A 24,183-nucleotide genomic window follows, 5' to 3' on the forward strand; every position below is an offset into this window, starting at 1 on the left:
GGAAATGTATGCTAAAGAGTGTTTCCATTTATGCTATTGGAAATATTGATTTCAGCCACTAAACAAAACTAAAACTACAAGAAAATGGGTTAAATTAGTGGTAAACAAAGCAAAAATATTTTCGCTACACTTTCATTTTCCTTGAAGCTAATTTTGTTGTGTTTTTGTGTTTAAATGAAGGCAAAAGATTTGCATAAATCGAATATCTGACAAAGTGTTTTTATTTTTTTTTTTGAAAATAGAACATTTTTTGCTCAGATTTATTTTAAGAGGATAAGTACATGTCATAAGTGTGCCAAACTGTTTAAATATTGTGAAGGCGGCTTTGTGAAAAGTCAAAGCACGTACAACGTAAAGCAATGCTACTAGAAGGGCAAACCTTTCTTTCTGAAATAATAGTAATTTGCATTTTTAGTACTAAGGACAAATTAGTCACTTACTAAAATAGTCAACTTTTTACTTCCTATTGCGCATAAATCGGCTTTAAAGCTTAAATGGGGTCAACTAAGCAAAAATGATAATAATTGCTTGGACTATCATAAATAGCAATTATTAATATAAATGGTTTGCTCCTATACAAGTGATGATATAATTATAACATAAACGATTCTTTACGATTGATCTTGTGAAATATTGTCAAGTGGCCATAAAAATTGAGTGGGTGAGCAATCTTCTTTGAGTACTCCGCTTTGAATACTAATTGAGATAGTTATTAATTCAGTTAGTGTCACCAAAGAGTATATATACATAGAGTGTGCATCACTCAAAAAATCTTAAAAATGAAGTGAAGGCAATTTCACAAAAATCGGTCGCAGAAATCGGGGAAATAGTATTTGAGTTATTTTTGTGTCACATGGACTCGTTGTGACTCAATTTTTAATTTTTCAGCATTAACATGCGGGAGAGTTTGGAGTGTTAAAGCATTTTATACTTAATGAGTTTTAAAGAAATTTGTATTGCTTTTCTGCGCTCTGAACTACAGTTGTTGGTATTTTTATGTAGAAAGGTGCATTTAACAATTGAGAAATCAAGAAGAGCAACTTATGAAAATATCAAAGCAATAAATGTCTGCAAAAATACCAAAAAACTTATTTTTTATTCACAATCCATTTTTTTTCTTCAATGTAGAATTTTCTGTAAAACCGAAATTTTTATTTTCAAGTTTAACTGAAACATTTGTATAGAAGTAAACAGCACAGTATATTTTGTAAATTATTGTATGTTATTCGCAATTTTATGAAATTTTGGCAAAATTGAGATTTCGTACAATTTTGGCGAAATTTGAACCCTTATAATTTTATATCTACTAATTGAAAAAATTTTATTTTTTATATTTTTTACAGCTTAAGATATTGTTACCATTTTTAAATAAAAACATGTTTAAATTTTATTAACAGTTAAATTTAAAAGTGAAAATTTGCAAAAATCACTCGTGTTTTTACGACTTTTTTCACTACAATCTAATACAATCGATACCCAAAAAATGTATACAAGTTTTCCATAAAATTTTTTCACTAATGCTAATGCCTAATGCTTAAGGATCACAAAAATTTGCTGTTCCCAGTCTATGTTTTGTATATATTTCAGATCTCAGAAATTACTGAATAATTATGCAAAATATGAGCTTCAGTAAACTTCATAAAGTTTAACAAAAAATTCAATAAGTAATAATATAAGGACAGTTATTATATTATAAATATTGCTTACGATGGCGACTATGATAATATAAGTGCAAACTACCTGTTCTTGTTGCGCTATAGACCACCCCGCTAATCCTTCTTTTATTGCGGTTTTGTTTTTAATTTTAATAGTTTATTGTTTTTTATTATTAAGTTATTTTTATTTTATTGCTTATTATTTATTGTAAAGGTTTGTGGCGGTTGCATATTCACATGATCTAGGTTGGCCATGCAAATTCGGACAAATAAATTATTGAAAATAAGATGAGTTGGTCATGAAAAGAAAATTAATTAGTTAATAATATTTTTATTGAGTAAAAGGAAGGTTGTCATTCTTTTGACGGTTTGTTTTTATAAATAAATAAAATTAAATTAAGTAGGATAATCCTACAGGTTTTTAAAAAACAACATATTTAGGTAAAAAATTGCACCATATACAAATGGTGACTTATAATATCATATACATACGCTAAAAATGTAGCCAATTGTTTATTGTTTATTGTTTATAGTTTATTGTTTTTTATTATTAAGTTATTTTTATTTTATTGCTTATTATTTATTGTAAAGGTTTTTAGAAAACAACATATTTAGGTAAAAAATTGCATCATATATAAATGGTGACTTATAATTTATAAATTCAATTATTAATATTATATACATACGCTAAGAAAGTTGCCAATTGTGAAATAAGTGAGGATAATGATAACAAGTGCCTTGATGATGTGCTTTCTTCTTCTTTGATAGAACTCTATGAAAATAACTCTAGGGTGTCTCGTAACTGTGCAGTAGAAGCCTACTCTGATCTAGAGTGCAATGACATCGAAAATTGCATTATATCAGATGCATTTTCCAATTCAAAGAACATAAATATTGATTTATTGTCTTTAAGATACACAATAGGGTACGTAGCTAAAAAATACTTTCAAAACGAAAGTATTCTTAGAATTAAATTAAATTGTAATATTGTAAATATTAGTAAAATAATAAAGAACAAAACATATAAAATAGTTTAATAAACGAAATATAAACATATTTAAATATACATACAAATTAAAGAAAACGAACATAATATAAAATGCATATATGTATATACATATGTTTTCATATCCAAAAGAGCATATTTATAACCAAAAGAGCGGTTGAGTGTGATAATGTGCACATATCAATGAAAATGCAGTCTCTTTGCACACATATAGTAAAAGGACTCAAATATTGAGTAATTCCTGGGTTTTTAAAAAACCAGTAGAACAAAATTTTTGTGACTGATATTTTGTTCGACATGCACACTCTATGTGTATATACTCTTTGATAATAGCCAACAGTTGATTTGATAATCCTAATAAATAACGACTTATAGACTTGTAAGTTAATAAAAGAGTTGTAAAATAATCAAGTCGGATAAGTCAGTAATTAGCATTAATTGCAATAAAATTAATTAAATTAGTATAGTGATGAGTTCACTTTTTTAAGACTTTCATTTTTGTTTTAAAGATTTTATGCAAATGAAATAATTAAGGACATAACTGACTTTATGTGAACTATTATCTAAGTTTTTATTTTTAATTTATTTTATGTAATTAATGTGTATATGGTATATATGCTGAAAGTTTGCCTGGCAGTGATGCATATGTTAAGCGATAGTAGTAACTCGATGAGCTCGATTAGTTTTATAAGATAAAAGAAAATGATTCAGTAATGTAGGTTCTACACTATAATTTATCTATCATCTGAAGATCGCACTGTAAAATCCTTAAACATAATATAATAATAATAATAATTATAAATCATTCACATAAAGTCTTTATAAAGAAATAATAGTTCCTTAAATTTATAATACAATAATTGTTATTGTATTCAATTCTAATGCCAATACTTTTTTTTTCAATTTTTAATAAATAAAGATAATTTCGTAGCAATATTTCATTATTGAATTTCGTATATAGCATACGCCTAATACTTTTATTATATACGCATATAGGAGGAACTATCTTCCATGGCATGTTGAATTTATGTTTCGCCATATAGATCGCATCACAAATGGTAAAAACTTATTACGAAAATTGTGATAATTTTTCAGATCCAATTATTTTTCCGTGACGAGATCTAATTTTTATTAAATTTATATGCAAAAAGAAACAATAATTGTTGAATCTAGATCCGTGAAAATCCATAAGTAACTCACAAAACAAAATTAAAAGTATTTCTATTAATTTTTTATTTGAAATGGCAATTAAATAAATAAAAAAAGATATAGCCTTAAAACATCTCAAAAAACCTGATCAGACATCAACAATAGTATAGTGAAAGACTTATACGTCTACAAAAATTAAGAAAGTAAACAAATTAGGCAATCTTACAAGAAATGTTATGAGTAACTCAAGGGAAATTATAATTAATTTATAATTATTTTATAATTAATTTATAAATAATTTATATTTAAATTATAATTAATTTATAATTAAATTATAATTAATTTATAATTAATTTATAATTAAATTATAATTGATTTATAATTAAATTATAATTAATTTATAATTAAATTATAATTAATTTGTAATTTAAGAAGAGAAATTATAACAGTAGCAAAAATTCTGTCAAAAATTGTAACTTAAAAGGAAAATAAAAAATGTTACAGATATATGGATGAAAAGAAATTCTTTGAAAAGAAGGAAAAGAAGAAATCTAGAGGATTCGAGAAATTGGGTCTCCAATGAATCAATTATAAAACAGAAAATATTAAAATAGTAACCTACATGTTACTGATCCATTTTCTTCTCTGCACCTTATCTGAACTTGTTTGTTTCTCTATATATTCAGTAAAATATGGTGTAAGAGAAAGTTCTTGACTTTTTCCATGTATCATATTATTTAGTTTAAAATAATATTTTATATCATCAAAAACAATTCAAATCAATAATTTAGAATCTATTTTATCAAAAAACTCGTGCTTTTTACATTTTAGAATAATTAGAAATATTTCAACTATATCTATGGTAAGACTTGAAAAAAATCTGTTTTTATAGACATGGCTTATTATTTGCAGATTATGCTAATAATTATTAGCAAAAGTTATAAAAGGCAAAACTGTTAGCACTTACTGTTTTAACTAATAGTTTATGCTTTTCTTAAAACAAAATATGATTTTAATAATTGCTTAATTATTTTCATATAAAAGATATAGATTTAAAATAAATTTTTACAATAACATCCGATCTAAATATATAAAGACATACATATTTGTAAAAGCTTTAGTATATAGTAACATAAGCTTAAAACTTACATATCCTATGTATAAAAAGGCTGGTTATATCACATCAAATACAATTCGATATTCGAAAGCGTTTTTCGAACTCATTTAAAATTTATTTTAATGAAAAACTATACTTTTTAATAATGATTCAATAAAAACTCACCTGAGAGTGGTATGCCCTTTGTGGGTAGTGGAGGTGGTACTGGGCTATTGTTATCAGAATCTATTCACATTGTTTCATTTTCATAATTTTGAAGGTAGGACCAAATTTCGCGCAATTTATCGAAACATATAATCATAAAAATTTAAAAGGAATTAACCGGATGTATTTTAATAGTTGTTGTAAGGAAGATATAATGAATATAGTAATTAAAGAGAACGCCTATAAAACTACTGACATTAGTAAGAAAGAACTAACGCATTAATTCGAACCTGCACCGAAGCGTATTATGAAGCGAAAGCATTTCAAATTGCAACAATGATAAATCGGTTTCGTTATTTTAAAATACAAGGATATCGTATCATACTAATTCGAAATATTGTTAAATGTTTCGATATTTTTAATTTACATAAAAAAATAAAATGAAATAAATTTCAATTAATCTTGTTTCTTTCTAATAACCTTTAAATTTTACTGCCGTACTTTTACGAAAACTACCACAAAGTCCGCTGCATGAGGGATGTGCAGTAGTTTTCTTTGATTGTGTGGTCTCCGCTCCATCCGGTACGTAACGTGCTTTTGGTTGATGTTTTTTTGGATCAAAAGGTTGATTTGCAAATATGTCACCGTAACGTGGCCTCAAAGCATTTGTTTTAAGTGTATTTTGTTGGTGTTCCACCGATTTTGGTGGTCTTGGTGGCGATGTTGAACTTGGTCGCATTCGCAAATTGCGTAAATGGCGTCTTTGTGAATTACTGCAACCTGGCATATAGTTTTGTTTTGGACTCGGATATTTATGTGCAATCCAGTCGCCAGTTAAATGTTGTGGTACACTTGGTATTTTACTGATATCTGGATTTGAAGTTGAAATATATTTTCCATTACTCATACTTGGATTTTCATATTTATTGCGCATGCGTTCAACCTTACTACTACTGATGCTACTATTACTGCGTATGGGACTTACAGTCTTTTTTGGCAGTGAGGGTTTTTTATGTATTTCCTGTTTTAGTGCAGCTGTTTTACTAATAATATCTATATGTGGCATAAGTGGATGTCTTTGTGATGTTGGTGATGTTATTAATTTAATGCGACTACGACCTCTGTCTACTGTTTCAACTGTCGAAGCAGCATTCTTTTCGATATTATGAGTATACCATGAGACCTCACCACTATCGTCGTCAAATAAGGCGTCTTTTGAACCTGAACTTAATGGTGTGTTAAATTCAGGATCGCTGCGCACCTTTCTCAGCGAACTAACCCCAAAAAAATCATTCTGTTCAGTTTGGCAATTAATACTCTCAAATTTTTCTTTCATTTTCTGCACTTCTCCAGTGTGAACACGATGCAAATATGAAGACTCATGCGATTGTGGTGAAACACTATTCGAGTGATAATATGTATCATAAATTTCTAAGCTGCCATCTGGTGTAAAATCATTTAATTCGTAATCTGTTTTTGAAATAATATCAAATTCATGTTGGTCGTGTTCATCAACATGTATATCTGGAGGTCGATCAGGTGGTGTATGGATATTGAAGTTAACACGTGTCACATTTCTTTCACCAAACATGTCCTTGAGGTCCGTAAGTGAAGAACTCATTTGTCTGTGTTTCAAGTTATTTTCATTAGCTCTTGTTTTTAAATTTTCTTCGATTACACGCATTACTTCTCCTTCATCTGGTGATGAATCCTCACGAGCGTGGTATATTGTTTTCGGTGGTTCATCATATTGTTTGTCTTCAAAATATTGTATTTTTTGCGAAATATTTTCTTTGAGAGTTTTGGGTAAACTCATATAGGTAGCTGATTCTGTTTGACCTTCATTGATATGACCACCCTTTCTATAGCCTAAATATTGTTGCTGATCAGATCTTGAAGGATATTTTCCACTGGATTTATCAATATTCCTAACTTCAGAAACTGAACTGAAATTGTCTACGGTTGTCTTAGTATATGTTGCCGGTGGAGGAATTTCTGGTGCTTTCATTAATGTTGACTCTGCATTTTTAGCTGCAATAGCACCACGTGTTTCTCGAGCCAAAACTACAGGTGACGTACTACGAGTAGGATGGGTGTGACTATAAATAGGTTCGGTTATTATACGATCTGTTGGAATAGTATCTTTTTCAATATTATTAACATTTTCGCGTATTTTCGTAGTATGTCGTATCGGTAATGTATTCGAAATAATTTCTTTCTTTCTCATAACTGGGCCCATAAGATCTTCCTTTGTAATAGAGGAGCTAGATCGTACTTTTAATCCATTAGTTGTAGCTTTATGCTTACTTGGCTTATTAACTGTCACAATATATTCTTCACTTACAGTAGCGTCCTTATTAGGAGCACTGGAATAGATATCATTCAATTGCTGCGTTATCTTACAAATCTGATCCTTGGACAAAGTACTTACTAGTTTATTACTCAATTGAAATTCATTTTTATTTCTGAAATCTACTTCACTCTCCTCAACTTCATAACCAACAGAATTTGGTTGCATTCTTCCTTCTAGAGTGGAAGTTAAATCTGCAACTGTATTACGTCGCCAATATGGTTTAACATAATCTCGTTGGTGAAGTATGTCACGATTTCTTTGCAAGTCGAGTTCTTTTAAAAATATTTTTCTTTCAAAATCTTCTCGTAAATCTTCCACTGATTTTTCCTTAGTATGTAAGCCAAAATCAGTCTCTTTTTTCCATTTCACATCTTCAACATCTTTTGGTCGAAAAACGAAATCTTTCGATCGTTGATCTTCTTTCAGTTTGCTCACTAAATAATTCAACTCCTTTTCTGCACGTTCATGAAGGCGTATTTTTCGCCATTCTTCGAAATCCAACAATTCACTATCCTTTCTAATCGGTTTAAAATTTGTGATCGAAGTAGCACGTTCTAACTGTCCAACACGCTCTAAAGTACTGTAAAATCGATTTAGATCTGTAAAACGTTCAGAGTTACTACGGTAACGGCACGTTGGACTATGTTGATCGAGATATGTAAGTGAAGTTGCACTGTGAGCAAGTTCACCACATAAGTAAAGACCACGCTTAGAGCGATCATCCGCGCTGCTTAAGCTGCTGGCTCGTATAATTTTGCTGGTGTCACTTTTCATGTTGACACGTTGGCTATCGATTCGACGCCTGGAGGGCGAACGCATTGTACGTGACGCTTGTGGTAGGCGTACCTCACGTGTCGGCGAAAATCTCCTGGGAACAGGTGGCGGAGATAATGGTCTTGCTATGTCCGTGATGTTTTGCATAACTTGAGTTGTTGGTTGTCTTCTATTTTTGTGTTCATATTGCCACACCAGATTTTCAATGCAATTAGGTTCTTCTATTTCAGAAGTTTCTTCATACTCATAATTGCTTATGTTTTCTGTATCGGGTTCCACTGTATGGTGCCTTGTTGGGCTTAAACTACGAGAATTATAATACGATGTATAATAAGGTGTCTGATGTGTAAGCGAAGTCGTTTGTGCATTAATATCATTCCAGAAAATTGTTTTATCACGCACATTATCATAAACGCAAACCTCTTCAACAAGACCTTTTTCTGCTGTTGGTAATGACTTAACATAAAAATTTGTGGTTTCAACATTATATCGCGGTTTTGTGGATTTAGGCGTTGTAGTGGACTTAGGAATGTTAGCACCCTTAACAATAACTTTACTAACGTTCTTCATTTTTGCTTTATGCGCTAAACTGCTATCACTTTTACTATTTTGTAGTGCTATAGTCCGTCTACTTTTTACTTCCTTTACTGGAGATTTCAATTTACTGGATGTTTTTCCTGTTGTAGTGATCACTATTTTTTCCTTTGGTTGTGATTTTGGTTGTGCAGTTGTTGTTGTTGTTGTTGATTCCACTGAAAATGTTGAGTCTGTACGTGCTAGGCTTACGGTAGATACAGTTTTTGAAGTATGCTTAGATGGCAATGTGTGTACATTTGTCTTTGGTTTTTGGGTAGTAGGTTTAGGCACATTTTTATGGACTGAACTTACGTACAACACATCACTTAAAGGACGAGGTTTGGGAATGCACATTGTATGACGCATTGTCGTATTAACACTAAAATTGGAATTACTATATGGTAGTCGGGAGCGCGGTGGCACTGATTTACTACGTAAGTGATCAGAACAAGCAGCATAGGAACGCACTGCTTGCTTAACATCACGTGGTGACTTGAGAGATGGATCCCGCAAAATATTTGTACTTGCTTCAAAAGTATGTCTACTAAACGGTAATGTATTTTCTAAGCGTTTCTTTTCTTCAGCAAATGAACGCTCTTTTGAAATACTTCTTCCGAAAGCCACAGGACTACGACTAGTCTGGCGTAGGGATATAATACGTTGTTGTCTGCGTGTGGGACTTACAGAACCAACACGTGAGTGCTGTTGTAAACGTGCAATTCTAACGTTTTGACTGGTAGAAGGTTTTGCGTTATGTGTAGAAGTGACTGATGATAAAAGAGTAGAAACTGCACCAGCTGACTTTGAACGACAAATAGGCTTGGTACGTTTAGCTAAGCTGCCCGTGTTGTATTTGCTAATACCAGGTGGAGTGCTTTCGGGACTTTGAAAGCATTGTTCATGTCTATGTGAAACATTTGTAGGTGTACGGCCCTTAAATAATCTGCTGCTAGTATCTACTTTAATTATTGTTTTAGTGCATGAAGATTTGCGGTTCGGTGGAGCAGGCGGTGCTGTAATTGTCTTTTTTTGTTCCACTGATATAAACGACGGCATTGTTTTAGCAAATGGCGTACACATATTGTTTTTATTCTCTGAAATTCTTTCAGTTTGTTGCTCAAGGCTGCTCGTAAAAGTATCTGGACTGTTGAGTAGCTCTTTACTGCAATGAACACGTATTTTAGTTAGTGTGGGCGTTATTTGAAGGTATTCAAATTGTTGTTGAAATCCTTTTGTGGTGGATGAAAAATATTAAATAAATTTTCATTAATATTTTGTTTTAATAGTTTTTACAGAAAGAAGATTTTCACTTTCAACTTGGTGCGCTAAGAAAGTGTATCGATCCAACTGTGCATTATCTTGGTACTTATTACTCTGTAGAACGTGGACAAGAAATTTGACGAAAATTAATTCTATTGCTTTGCAGTTTTGTGACCATTCATGGAAATTACTTGCAGATTAATTATTGAACTCATTTATTGTATATAACCAACACCTTTAAAATTATTAGATTCATTTTGAACAACATACTTTTGCATAGCTGTACACAGAAAAACTTATGTTAGTAATACTACAAAGAAGGATATGTTAACAACCTTAACCTATGTAAATTTGTTAACAATAATTAATAATTTAATTAAAATAATTAAAGTAAATTGTTAAGAAGTTTGAGTAATGAATAGCCATGTAGCACTCAACACTTTGTGTATTCAATATTTTTACAGTGCCGTGCTTAAATGAGTGATTGCAATTATTTAACATAAATTAAACAAACCTTTTGGTTTCTCTGGAGCTGGCTTGCGAAAACCTAATAAAGGTGGCTCACCGCCAGCCTGTAGACTCTTATAGGCTTGCTTCTGCTCAACAGGACTTAGTGGGCTACCTTGTATTACTTCTTTTTTACGAAAGACTAGATTCGAGTCACTGGTGTAACCAGATTCTTTGGCTAATGCTCTATAAAAAAATTAGATTATATCTTCTGGTATAACTGTTTACGGTTTAAATATACCTGGAAAGATTTCCTTCAGTGTAATGTGGTGACAGCTTCGTTTGATCCAAATGCTGTTAATTATGATAGAAGTGAATATTAAAAATGTTTATTTTAATAGAGTAAAAAAAGATAATTTCAAAAAGAATTATAATTAAGTAATACATACATATATATTTTTTGTTTAAAGTAAACTAAACTGAAAGTTATATATAATAACAATAAATATTTCGTAGATATAGATTTTAGAAAACTTACAGTAAATTCTTTTTCATCTTGTGCGAGTTCAATAACTATACGAGGCAAAGGTGAGTGATCCAAAAGCCACTGCAGCTTGTGTTCAGGTGTTAATATCAGTTAATAAATATATATAGATATATGCATACTTATAAAAATATGAATAATTACAAAAAATTAAAGAAAATAGTTCAAGATATTTAGATTGAATGAAAAACACAAACTCGAAAGTCCAATCACATCACTGAATTACGAATGTGATACATTTATGAATCAAAATGTGCACATAGAATACACATATGAGGATGAGACAAATATATATATTCTCACAATGGCAAATGCAGAAGAGCGTCTTAGTAAGAGAGAAATAGAGATAATGGAACAATAACTTGGTTAACATACAATAACTTTCGTGTTAAGATAAAAAAATGTGGTTAAATTGATAGTGTTATGGTGTTGCAAATTAAGAATTATAAAAAAATATGTATGATTTATATAGAAAAGTTGTAGATATGTTCTCAGTTCATTATCCAAAAACATGTCTAAAAAATTCTTTAAGGCTGAGAGTTTCTCTACTCTCAGTCTTATTTTTATTAATATTTTGCTTTTCTTGAAAAAGTCGTACGTAATTATTCACTTCATTCATCTATTTTTTTCGCCGTCTTCCTCATTTCTTATATATTAATAGTTTATTTTAGGTTCCATCTTCTAGTATCCGGCTAACTTCACTTGTTGCTAATTTTCAAATTTAAAGATGATTCGCCTTTAATTTATCAATTTAACCATCAATTTCGTCCACAGTTTGGCATGATTTTAAAACAGATAGTTCATTAATTTATACTATAGGTCTCATAGACTATGACAAACCTTATCAGAATAATGTGAGTAACATAATTATGTTTTTATTGATAGATTATGTTTCACAATTATAATTTTTCGTAAATTAATAAACAATATATGTATATTCAGGTTACATTTTATCGAGTTTGTATATTGCTCATTGAATAGCAATCACAGGTATTCAAAAAGATATGTACCATATAACCTTCAAAGTTGTACGAATAATATCCCAATGTGATGTAAGTCGTTTAATTGCCTTCGAATAAGATATAAGATAATATACTTTTAGTTTCATGGCGTGCTTAGTTTTATTCCAGTTTTCTAAGACAGAAAAATTTTACAAACGTTTTATTCCATATAGTATCAGTGGTAGTTATTAGAGCAAGGTCATTACTAAATCCACAAAATTGTAGATATTTGTTTTCTACTATTGCTTTATTTTAATTTATGATAGTGTGCAATTTAAAATCAGATTCAATATTGGTGCTAATGTGCAATCTGTTTGTATAACATAGGATTCAGATTATTTATGTTATATTACAATACTTGAAGTGGCATATTTACAAATCGGATTTTCTTGCAAAAATCTTTTGGATCAGAAGAGCTGTTTGTATTATTATTTTACCGATATTTTTCAGACTGATTTAAAGTCTACGAATAAAAAGTACAAGTCTAGTCCAAACTCAATGTCTTTTACCACTGCTTGTATGTTTACAAAAACCTAGTCTATTAAATTTGTTTCTATCCCGGAATTCACATTACTATTCCTCGAATATCTCTTTAGCAATACTGTAGAATATTTCTATAAATTACGCTGCACATAAGAAAAATATTTGTTTTTAATTCGTTCATAATTATTAAAAGCACAGGTGATATACGTATATGCAATATCTTTCTAAAATTTGTATGCAACTTATGTTCTTTATATTAACAATAAGAAGCTGCCATACCACACGGTAACCCTAAAGGAATGTATATACTAAAATGTTAAGCACTCTGGATAGTGTGCAGAGGTGCAAGCATATATAGACATACTGGAATATGTACGTGATGACTGCGATTACAAGATCAAACTATTCTATATAGTGGTCACAATAAGGGACGTATTAGATATTTACTCCCGGTTTATCATTAAATTTTTTTTTGTTGATTATTTTCTTAATATTTCAATTGAGAATAAGTCTTAAAAACAAGGCTTATTATAAAACTATGTCAGCACTTTATTTCAATTGAGAATAAGTCTTAAAAACAAGGCTTATTATAAAACTATGTCAGCACTTTATTTTTATGGGTACATCCTCAATGCGTACACTGTATATATCGGAGTAGTTTTTTTCTCTTTGTGCTCTGACCAACAACTTTATCTTTCTGGTTATAACACAGACATTTTTCAGTATATCTGCTATATACAGAAACGGGTTCCCATTTCAACCAGTTATGCTTTGAATAATTCAGATCATGGGAAACCGATATGGATATAAACTGATAAGTGTGCTCTGCGTTACTTATTTCATTTGCCTACTTAAGTATTCAGAACGTATAACTAATTTAACTGAGTATAACAGGAAGGTCAGTGCTATCCTCTGGTCAGATTATTCTTTTTTTTTCCAGGGATATGTGGCTATGCACACATCTTATTATATATTAATCAACAGATGTATCGATTTATTTTAATGTACTGCATTAAAAAATTATTGTATTTTAACACCATCTGGAAAATAACTAAGCATAGGTATGACTATTTCTCGCAAATGGATATACAAATATTCCTACTAAAACATTTATTTATTAAGTAAATAAAAATTTTTTTAACATTGCTTAAATTTATTTAAGGGTATAAATGTGAAGGATGAACATTTGTGAATTTATGAATTTTTAATTCACATTATTGATTTAAATTTAGATGACTTATAAACATCTTAGAAATAACTTCAAGAGTACTGATGATGGGTCTAAAATTCATTTAATTAAAAATAATAAAGAAAAAATTTGTTGTTGCAATTTTCTACTGTTCGATAAAAACCTGTCTATTGAAAATAATAAGTTAGATTAAGAATTTAGTTTCTTTCGTCAAAACGGACGTTAAAAATCAATTTAATGAACTTTAATGCAATTAATTATAAATACAGATAAAAATTAAAAATTCACTGAATACAACTTAAAGAGTATATTTATAAAATAATTAAAATTATAATAAATGTTTAAAAATAAATGTCTTTGAATAGTACTTAATATACAAACAGTATATTAAAAAATAAAATATTTTATAGAACCTTTTTAAACAAAAATGATATACTTGTGATTGAACTGCTATTATATGTGATATTCGGCTTCTAAGTGCTTCATGCCAGTACTATTTTTAATGATAGTTTTGTGTATTCTATATAATTATACTTCATAATATTTCCGAATTGTATTTCATTATTTTAATATATTGTCATTAACTAAGTAGCATTTCAATTTAACATTTTCAGTGAACGGAATTATTAGTATATAAATAAAAGTGTGTACAATTTAACATAAACTTTTGTGCGAATTAAGCCATGTTATAAAGAAAGACAATTCTGCTTATATATACCTAGAAATAATAGCATAATTCCCATAAATTTTTTTTCTCTGAAAATTGCATATTTGTGTCAATTGTTTTTCTACAATGTAATGTATTAGATTGAATTATAAAGTTTGCAGTTCAAACTTATTCAGAATATATAACTAACTGGTGATCGTCTTAGTAGGTGTTTGGTTGGGATAAGAACATAAAATTATTCTTAGCAAATTATGTCTCATAAATGTGGATTACATAAAAAACGACTTTTGTATGGATGGTGTCTAAACACTATAGATGAGAAAGTTAGTAGTTAAAGTCCCGTTATTAGAATTTGGTAAGAAGAATATAAGAAGAATATATAATTTATGTAATTGGATAGGTATGCCGTTATCAAATCTATCCAATCCTAGATCACCAGTTCCCAGTTGATCAGAAGCTAAAAAAATCTCATATCTGAGACAACAAAACAGTTGGCAGGTTTGCAAATAATAGTCCATTCATATAAACTGAACGTCTTTACGAGATATTCACTTATCAGACTGTATTTAGGACCTAGAAATATTGAGTTTTTCGAGAAGAGCAATGTCCACCCTAAATGCTTTAGGCCAGCAATTTATTCAAGTCAATAATGAAAATAATAAGTTTCTCAATTTAAATAGATCGGAACTAAAGTAAATCACTGATTTCCTATATGGATATGTTTCTGTTAACTACAACCATTTAAAGATATGACTATATGGCACTAAAAATTTTCAGATTCAGTGATAAACAGAATAATAAAATCGAATCTGTTGATGTGCTGCGTTGCAAAGAAACGAGTCTAGTACTTTCTCTCGTTTTTCATTGTATCGAATAAAGGTTTACGATACCTTAATTAACATTAATATGCAGTAATATTTTCAGATCATTTGTGAGGATTCTCACAATATCACAATATCACAATAGATCCTTTAAAACGCAGCGCAGTTTTGGATCTTCTGATTAACTTATAATTATAATAATAATGAAAAATAATAAAGAAAATTAAATAATTATAAAATATATATAATACAATATTATAAATAAGATAATATACAATATTATATTATTGTATATTGTAGTAAATAATGAGAACACAAGGCTTGTTATATTATGTAAAATCAGTATTATTATGGATTATTATTTATTAGTTATTAGATCCTCTATGTATTTGAGGACTATTATAAGACTATTATATAAAGATATTAAATTGTATTTGGTAATTAAAATAATGAAAGTAACTGAATCATAAGCGAATAGTTCCCATTGAAAAAGATCGAGTAAAGAACACAATTAGGATGGTTCAAGAATGAAATAAATATTGCAATGCATTTACTGACCACGTGAATAATGGTAATGGATACACATAATATATATTCTAAATAAAACATAATTATTAACATTACTAAAATATAGTAACATAGTATGAAACAAATTAAATGGAATATTTTTCAAGTAATACTACAACGAAAAATAATGTAACAAGAATAATATATATAACATAAATTCTTAAAAATATATTAAATATTATATAAATATGTTATATGTTATTGCTATATATCTATTATATATATATTATTATATGTGATATCTTAAAACTCTATTCCACGAATAAGAATATTTTCTTTGGATTCATAGTTAACGAAACTTCTTTCGCTTTTATTTCACTAACGGACGGATATATCGAATTAGTATCTTTTTGTAAATATTTAAAAATCTTATTCGTGGGCTTAGAGCATTTTTATAAGTATTACCATTTAAAATAATTAATATTTTCAAATTATATAGTAATCGTGTATTACACATATGTTGCAGGTGTATATACACAAATAAAAAAATTAAAAAATCGGTATGCATACCCCATTAAAGATGTCCATCACTTCGTCCCACCACTAAAAAATATGTGAATAAAATATTTGCAGTGAATTAAAAGAAAATTAGTTCTTTTTATTAAAGAAATTAACACGAAATGTGCATGAATTATTAAAAAGAAAGTATATATGTATATATATATATGTATATGCAATTTAAGAACTGTTTAATATATTTTGAATGAGTTGTGTATATATAAAGTGCGAAATCCTCCTTTAATTATACTATGTTATCATTAACTTACATGGCAGTTAAATTTTAATTAAATCATATATTAATATTAGTATTATTTATATACTAAACTCTAAACTACCTAAGTATTTTTGTTCATAGAAATGCATATGATTTACTTAACAACTAAACCAAATCTACTTAGATAGTATCAATGTCAAATGCATTATAATAATATACATAGACATAGACGTCTGGAGACTTTCCAATTCGTATCTGTAGTGGGGGTCTGGACGTAGATTTTTCAAAAAATATATGGCATGGATAGCCAAGTTATATGGGATCCTCTCTGAAGGAATGCGAAAGCGGTATACCACAGAGTAAAAACCGGACACACCATACCGGTGACGGTCAGATTGAAAATGCATAAAGCATTCCACCTCCTAAACCACAGAAAAAACATATGTACGTAGATGGGATAAAATGATAAATAATTTCGCATTTCGTTTATTCCGAAGTTCAGGCAAAATTTGTTAATTTAGAAGGAAAGTATATTGTACTTGAATAATGGGTTTTTAATAGGCATACACAGAATTCATTATAATTCATTGACTAAAATAAACGAATGTTTTTAATAATAACTTCAGATTCTAAAACTATAATAAGGTACTCACGTTTTTGAATTATAAAGTCTAAATTGGCTAATAAAAAGTGGCATCATTCTTTACTCTATGAAGAAGTAAAAAATGGAAGAGCAATAACTATGAATTTAAATAGTTGCAAAAGGAAAAAGATTATGATTCAGGTCCATGTTTCCTATAGATATTCCTATTGAAATTACAGGTTTATTAGCTGATATGTTAAGAAAAATTTTTTAATATTAGCGGATTTAGCGGAAATGTATTATATTAACAGGCAAATATATGAAGTTATATATGAAGAGTCCTGAAACATTTGTTACCTAAATTATAAGGAATACAAATACTTTTACAAGGACTATAATAATTTAGGATCTTATACCAAAATAGATAGATGGATATAGAACGATTGTAATTTAAGCATTTGGCCGAAGGATCATAATATAATTACGACATCCCAAAGCTGCTATGTTAGGTGGATATTACATTTCTTCATTTGTTATAAAGGATTTTTTCTGAATTTTTTATATTATGTACGTGAATTATATTTGATTTTCATATACAGATTGACTTTGATTATTTTAACTACATATTGTATAGTGGTTTCATAGAGTCATGTATTGGTACCTGTTTTTATAAAGAAAATTTTTTTACAAGGTAGAAAAAATTTCATTAAATTTAAATGGCAAGTTTACAACGTATATATATCATACGAGTACATTCCTATTCAAAATTAGTTGTAATGAGTAAAAATTTGACAATATATCAAATATCAGTTGTTTTAACGAAAGCTATTGTATTTTTATATAATCTACTCTAAAATATTTACAATTACTAACAAACGTTTTCAAATTACTAAAAATGGAGACGATCGGTTCAGATTTGTATAAGCTGTCTAAGAATGAAATATATCAGATTCAAGTTTTTATATTAAATATATTTTATTTCTTAATATAATTAAGACAAATTTAACTGTTGAGCAGCTGAACTTAAGTTAACACATTAAAGGCCGCATGCTTCACCGGTGGGTCACTCCGTAACAACATCACCGGCCCGCGTGCCCAAGGGTGGGCACACGACATGTTTTACCTGGGCACCGCTTGTACACCTGTGTGTATGATTTAAATTAAATTTTTGTACAGTACTCCATTCGTCGGTCCCTCGGAGAGTTACTGCATATAGCGGACTTATTTAATTTGCCATAGCCTTATTTTAAAACGATTTCTTTTAATCAAATCAATATACGTAATTAGCAATAAACAAAAAATGCCGGTTGCTATGTGTGAAATAAGATTTTTCAATGCGGTCTTCAACGTGTTAAACAACTATATAGTTGTTCTGATCAGAATATTTCAGTTTGACCAGTCTGATATAGATCAGACTATTTTAGTTTTCCGGTTTTATGATCTTTGGTTAATGAAGATATTGATTATTCAATGTATCTAGTATACACCAATTTGAGATCAGTGAGAATTTAAAAGTGAGAACAACAGACGGCGGATAAAATTTTTGTTAAGTAGTGGGGAAAAGTTCCAAACTATTTTATTGAAAACAAAGTATATTATGTAAGATTCGGCAAAGTTAAAGTAACTTCCCTAATTGAGTATTGTATTTTCTACGTATATCATGTTATAATGCAATATTGACATAAATACTCTTTTTGTATATAAAATACGAGTTCCATAAAATAAAATATATAAATACAGATATATTTCAAATATTACCTCTTTATGTTCTTTTTCAGAAACGGAAGAATTTCCAGTTACATAATTCTCAATACGACCAGGTTGATTTTTATATGAATTTTGTCCTGATTTAACTGGATTTGGCATAGTACCATAAGATCTAAAATAGGAATATAATATATTGTTAAGAGTTGTTTTAAAATTCGAGCATATATTCAGTTTTCTTACTTATCGTCGTAAAGGTAGTTCGCGTTACTCCTGACGTTTGCAGCAGAAGAAACCGATTGAAGACGTCGTCTATCTAATGTACGATATTTAATAGTAGAGTAATCGGAGTCGTAATTCGGCTCAGGTTCTGACAGATAACCGTTTGATTTGTGTGGTGCCCGAGCTGTTGAATATGCAAGAGGACCTTTTAATAATGAAAAAATAGTAAAAGAAATGTGGGATTAGAGCGCAGTAATGCAACAAGCAAGTAATGAGTAATTAAAAGTTAGAAGAGCATGAGCAGTAATTAGTTGCAAAGAAAAGTATTACCAACTTAAAAAAAAAATAACTGAAAATAATTAAAAAATGCGTTTTTGTTTTAAAAACTTTATTGTTAATATTAAAACTACAATATTGTATTTTACAGAAATGTTAGTAAAAAAAATTTTATTTCTAAAACTAAATAAAAATATTATTATCTAATAGTATATTAATAATGATGAGTTATTATTTATTATTTTATTATATTTATTAGAACATGTATTTTATTTTATTTTATTTTATTTTATTTTATTAATGAGCATGCAATTTGCTGTTTGCTGAGAGTGTATTTGAGTTGTTTTTTGTTTAATTTTTCATTATTTTTTTTTTTTGTGTATAAGATAATTATTTTTTATATTTTATATTTTTTTATGTTTAAATGCATTAAAATGAGTTTGCATTTCAGTTCATTCTTTGGCGATAAAAAAGCATTAAAATAAGCAAGCGTTGAAAGCAATTTTCTAATATTACATCATCTACAGCTGTTATATATGTATATTGTATATAGTTATATAAGTAAGGAAATTTATAAAAAAAAATTGAGCAAAATTCACCTCTTTGACATTTGTAGCGTATCACGTAATCATCTGAGCAAAGATTTACAATAATTGTAAAAATTTAAAGCATTTGTAGGCATGAAGAAGCGCGCAAACCGAAACGCAAATCCAATTAAAAAAATTTTGTAACAATTATTTTAAATATATATTTAATATGTAATATAACATTAGAGCTTCATATTTATTAATAATGATATTATTAGCAGATAATATAAGCTTTCTATAAATAAAGTAATATAATTCTAATTAAATACAATAAAAATATAATCATTGAGATTGCTTAATATTTTAAGAACTTAAAGCTAACTAAAAAAAATTTATTTATTGCCTGTAACTGTATTTGGATTTATTTATATATATTTATTTAAAATATAATATAAAATTATTTTTTATATCCCTGTTATTTTATTTATAATGATATAAATAATTTCGCTATCCAATTAACAAAAGACATTGCTTAGGGAAGAATGATTCCAATTTCAAAATTATGTTAGCTCTGATAAGGGAGCATTTATTAGATGAATTTTTTAAAACCTAATTTCTTGTTTCTTATGTTGAAAATGAATTCTTTCTACCCATATATAATAATCATTTTCATTAATTGGAAATATATTGATATATATATCAGTGCATATATCAAATAGATCTCTGTCAGTGCATAGAATTGTTAGATAAAATCACTGAAGTTTACAACAAAATTAAAATGCCTCTTCGAAATCGTTAATTTCTAGCGTTTTACTATAATATATATAATAAATATAAATTTTTATTTATTTATATATTATAATAAGTCACAAGCCTTAATAAATATTAATTAACTTGTGAAAGCAAAATGGTATATGATGCTTGTTTGATTTAATAAATACCAATATTTATTTGATTTATTATTTAAAAATAATTATATACTCGTATTTTAATATATAAAAATATTTATATGCTTTAATATATAAGAATATTTATATGTTTTAATATATAAAAACATATATAAATTTTATTGTATTTAAATATTTATATACATCAAAATAAAAAAATATTTATATGTTTTAATATATAATAATATTTATATGTTTTCATATATAAAAATATATATAAATTTTATTGTATTTAAGAATTTATATATTTCAATATAAAAAAATATTTATATCTTTTAACATATAAGAATATTTATATGTTTCAATATATAAAAACATATATAAATTTTATTGTTTTTAAATATTTATATATTTCAATGTATAAAAACATTTATATACATTAAAATATAAAAATATTTATATCTTTTAATATACAAAAATATTCATACATTTTATTTAATAAAAATATTTTAAATTTCGGACTACTGACTTATATTTATTAATAAAATATTGGCTGATTTGGTTTTTAATTAATACACTTTCTTTAGAATATTTTAATAATATGTAATTAAAAAATATATATGAACTTTTCATATACAAAAACAATGCAATTTTTTTAATAAATTGTTTATTAAAAGTCTTAAAAAAATAAAATTTAAATATTTTTGTTTTTTTTATTCTCTTTATTTCTTCTAAATTTGTCAAAATTCCAGATAGCATAATAAGATAAAAATTCTGTTTATATTTGTTTATTATAACAGATTAGATTATTGTGTAGATTATAAATATTCAATTGAAGCTGTCATAAGGCAAACAAAAAACTCAGTAGGTTCAAAAGCATTTCAAAGCTTTGATGTAAAGGATGGTACGCTAAAATAATTTAATCAAATAGGCGTCTTAAATAATAGCTCTTTAACATGTTAAAGCAGCGGTAGTTAGATCATTACAGCTTGTAGTTATGTGAATATTAAATATTAAAGTTAATATTAATCTTCGTAAACGTAAAAACGGACTATAATACTGTTATAGTTAATACTGTATGCTATAACAATATTATATTAATACTGTCAATGTTCCTTATAAGCTTATAAGATAATGTATGGCTGTAATAAATCTTATATGTCCATATATATATTATAATTAAAATTAAAATGCTTTTAGAAAAGATCGCTACATAATTATGGACAATCCATGGGTGCTTACTTTAGCCATATAAAACTTGAAAACTTAGGAACAACCTTTTAATGTAGTATTTTAACATTATTGAGGAACTTTATAATAAAGATTTGAATTAAGATGTAAAAAAAGTACGAAATATGATTCAAGATTCTAAAACTTATTATAGTAAATTGGTATTAGCAGAACAGAGTCTTTAAGATTTAAAGTGCTTGAAAATTGCTGAGAGATCGTTTAAATCATCCTTTGTTTTATTTAGAAATTAACAAAAACTGAAGTAAATAATAGGGCTTGAAAATCGTTTTAGCCGCTTAAAAGGGATAATGCGTAATTTTAATATCTTTTATGGAAGTTTGAACCTTTTTTATAGGGTTGTTTGTTTCATTTTATGCGTGTTTTGGAAATGTTTCTCATCATCACATGACTCTAAAAGAATTGAACTTTTATAAAATGTCAAGGTGAAGCCTACCATTTTTTCTTATTCGTTGTTTGGTGCATCGAAAATTCTAATCAAAGAAATGGATTATGTGATATGATTCATTTATAGAAGGAGTCCTTTTAGAGGATATTAAAGCATTTGGATTTACACATCTATATATATTGCGGGAATTATAGGAAGAAATCGTCTCAATTGAATTCCAAAACAAAAATTCATAAAAGGAACTGAAGGTCATACCAGATGGTAAATAATGTTAATTCTTCAATCAAAAGAGACTTATTATTAAAACGATTTATCAAATAGATATGTCTGGTCATACTAGTTCAAATGCGTAAACAGTATTTCGAAAGATGGTAAATAATGTAAATTGTTTAATCAAAATATGGCTATTGTAAAACCGATAATTCAAATAAAGCACTGTGTCAATGATTAATATATTAATTATAATTAATACGCTTTTTAATGCAAAATCATTTTTAGTACGTTGAGGCTAATTGAGTCAGTGCACCTGAGCACTTTTACTCTCTATTAACTGCGAGGTTTCTTCAAAACCCCTCTTTGCGCTTTGACTGCATTATTGTTTATCACTACATCAGACTAAGCAATAATTGACCTAAGATCTGCATACCTCCCCGAGGAGCCTGTAACCATTCTGAGATTTGATAACGCTGTGTTAGTAATATTGGATATTAGTTTTATATTATAAAGCTTTAAGTTGAATCTTATTATGACTTAGATGGAATTGTGAAATAAAGAGATATATGTTTATAAATCTCTTCTTCTTACTATTTTATATTATATTTTTTAAATATTTTATACCATATACATTTTACATACTATATATATTTTATACAAAAAAAACACTGTTCCTATAACTACTCTAAAATAATTGCTACGTTAATATTTTATAAGTATAACTATTCGTAAATTATTACCGCCATTTTTCTGCTTATGTATGGTTTGATAAAGTCGTTTGTACCATTCATGCTGGTGAGGTTCCTTAACTTCCTGTTTAATATGTCACAAAAAAAAAACATAATTGAGTTTCAGAAATCTTCAAAACTCATTGCTTGCAAAATTTAAATTAAATTTTTTGTGTTTACCGATCTGAGAACAATTGGCATGCCATCTCTGGTTACAGGGCCGATGCCGTCAATTTGTCTGCGGCCCAGTTGTGCCATTTTTTTTGGACGATCGTTTTCTGTTTCCGGTTCACTCAAGTATTCGTGCTTAACTTTATAAACTGTAACATTTTCATAAATTTTTAGCTATTATTTTTTTCTGTTCATAACAGGATGCAATTTTATTAATTTTTTATAGATTGTACGATAGTTACATGCAAACAAGTCTTAGAACAGATTTTCATTTGAAGATTTCATGCTACATAAGTACATTATTCATTTTCTTCTGTTTAATTATTATTAATTATTTTTTTCCTGTTAATGTACGCCAAAAAGTATTTATTGCGTTATATATTTCATTGATTTTATAAAATATTTTTATATTTTATATTTATGTGTCTTTATACTGTAATAAGTCTCAAATTACTATATATAAAACTATAAAACTAATAAACTAAGTAAATATGTGTTTACAGTTTATATAATTGGTGACGTGTTTTCGTGGTCGTGGGCATTAGTAAAACTGTAGTAGTACTATATTGGTATCGGGAATACTTACTGACTTCATTGGGCCTATACGCAGGACGGCTTGTGTCTGGCTGGCGACGCACAAAGGGACGATATAATTCTGAAGCAGATGCTGATCTCTCGAATGCTGCATAAGAAATTTTTACCATCAAAAATATTTTATATAAAATCATAAAACCTAACACACAATGCTAAGTAGTTGTTTCGAAAAAT

The 24,183-nt window shown here is 27.9% G+C and overlaps 1 protein-coding gene across 9 annotated transcripts in view; it reads right to left on the reverse strand.

Moving 5' to 3' along the window:
- The window catches only part of LOC119679497 (sorbin and SH3 domain-containing protein 1), a gene marked incomplete at its 5' end in the record, with an annotated part of 43,078 nt that overhangs the window by 18,417 nt on the left and 478 nt on the right, over positions 1 to 24,183 (reverse strand). Inside the window, 10 exon segments of one of the 9 annotated variants that reach the window (XM_038091882.1) lie at positions 5,093 to 5,152; positions 10,549 to 10,727; positions 10,783 to 10,835; positions 16,264 to 16,296; positions 18,810 to 18,930; positions 18,999 to 19,161; positions 19,853 to 19,885; positions 23,257 to 23,329; positions 23,425 to 23,564; positions 24,002 to 24,097. In XM_038091882.1, the coding sequence (XP_037947810.1) occupies positions 5,093 to 5,152; positions 10,549 to 10,727; positions 10,783 to 10,835; positions 16,264 to 16,296; positions 18,810 to 18,930; positions 18,999 to 19,161; positions 19,853 to 19,885; positions 23,257 to 23,329; positions 23,425 to 23,564; positions 24,002 to 24,097 (951 nt within the window). 9 annotated transcript variants of the gene reach the window in all.

The sequence above is a fragment of the Teleopsis dalmanni genome, chromosome 2 (assembly GCF_002237135.1).
Source record: "Teleopsis dalmanni isolate 2A chromosome 2, ASM223713v2, whole genome shotgun sequence".
NCBI classification, from domain to species: domain Eukaryota; kingdom Metazoa; phylum Arthropoda; class Insecta; order Diptera; family Diopsidae; genus Teleopsis; species Teleopsis dalmanni.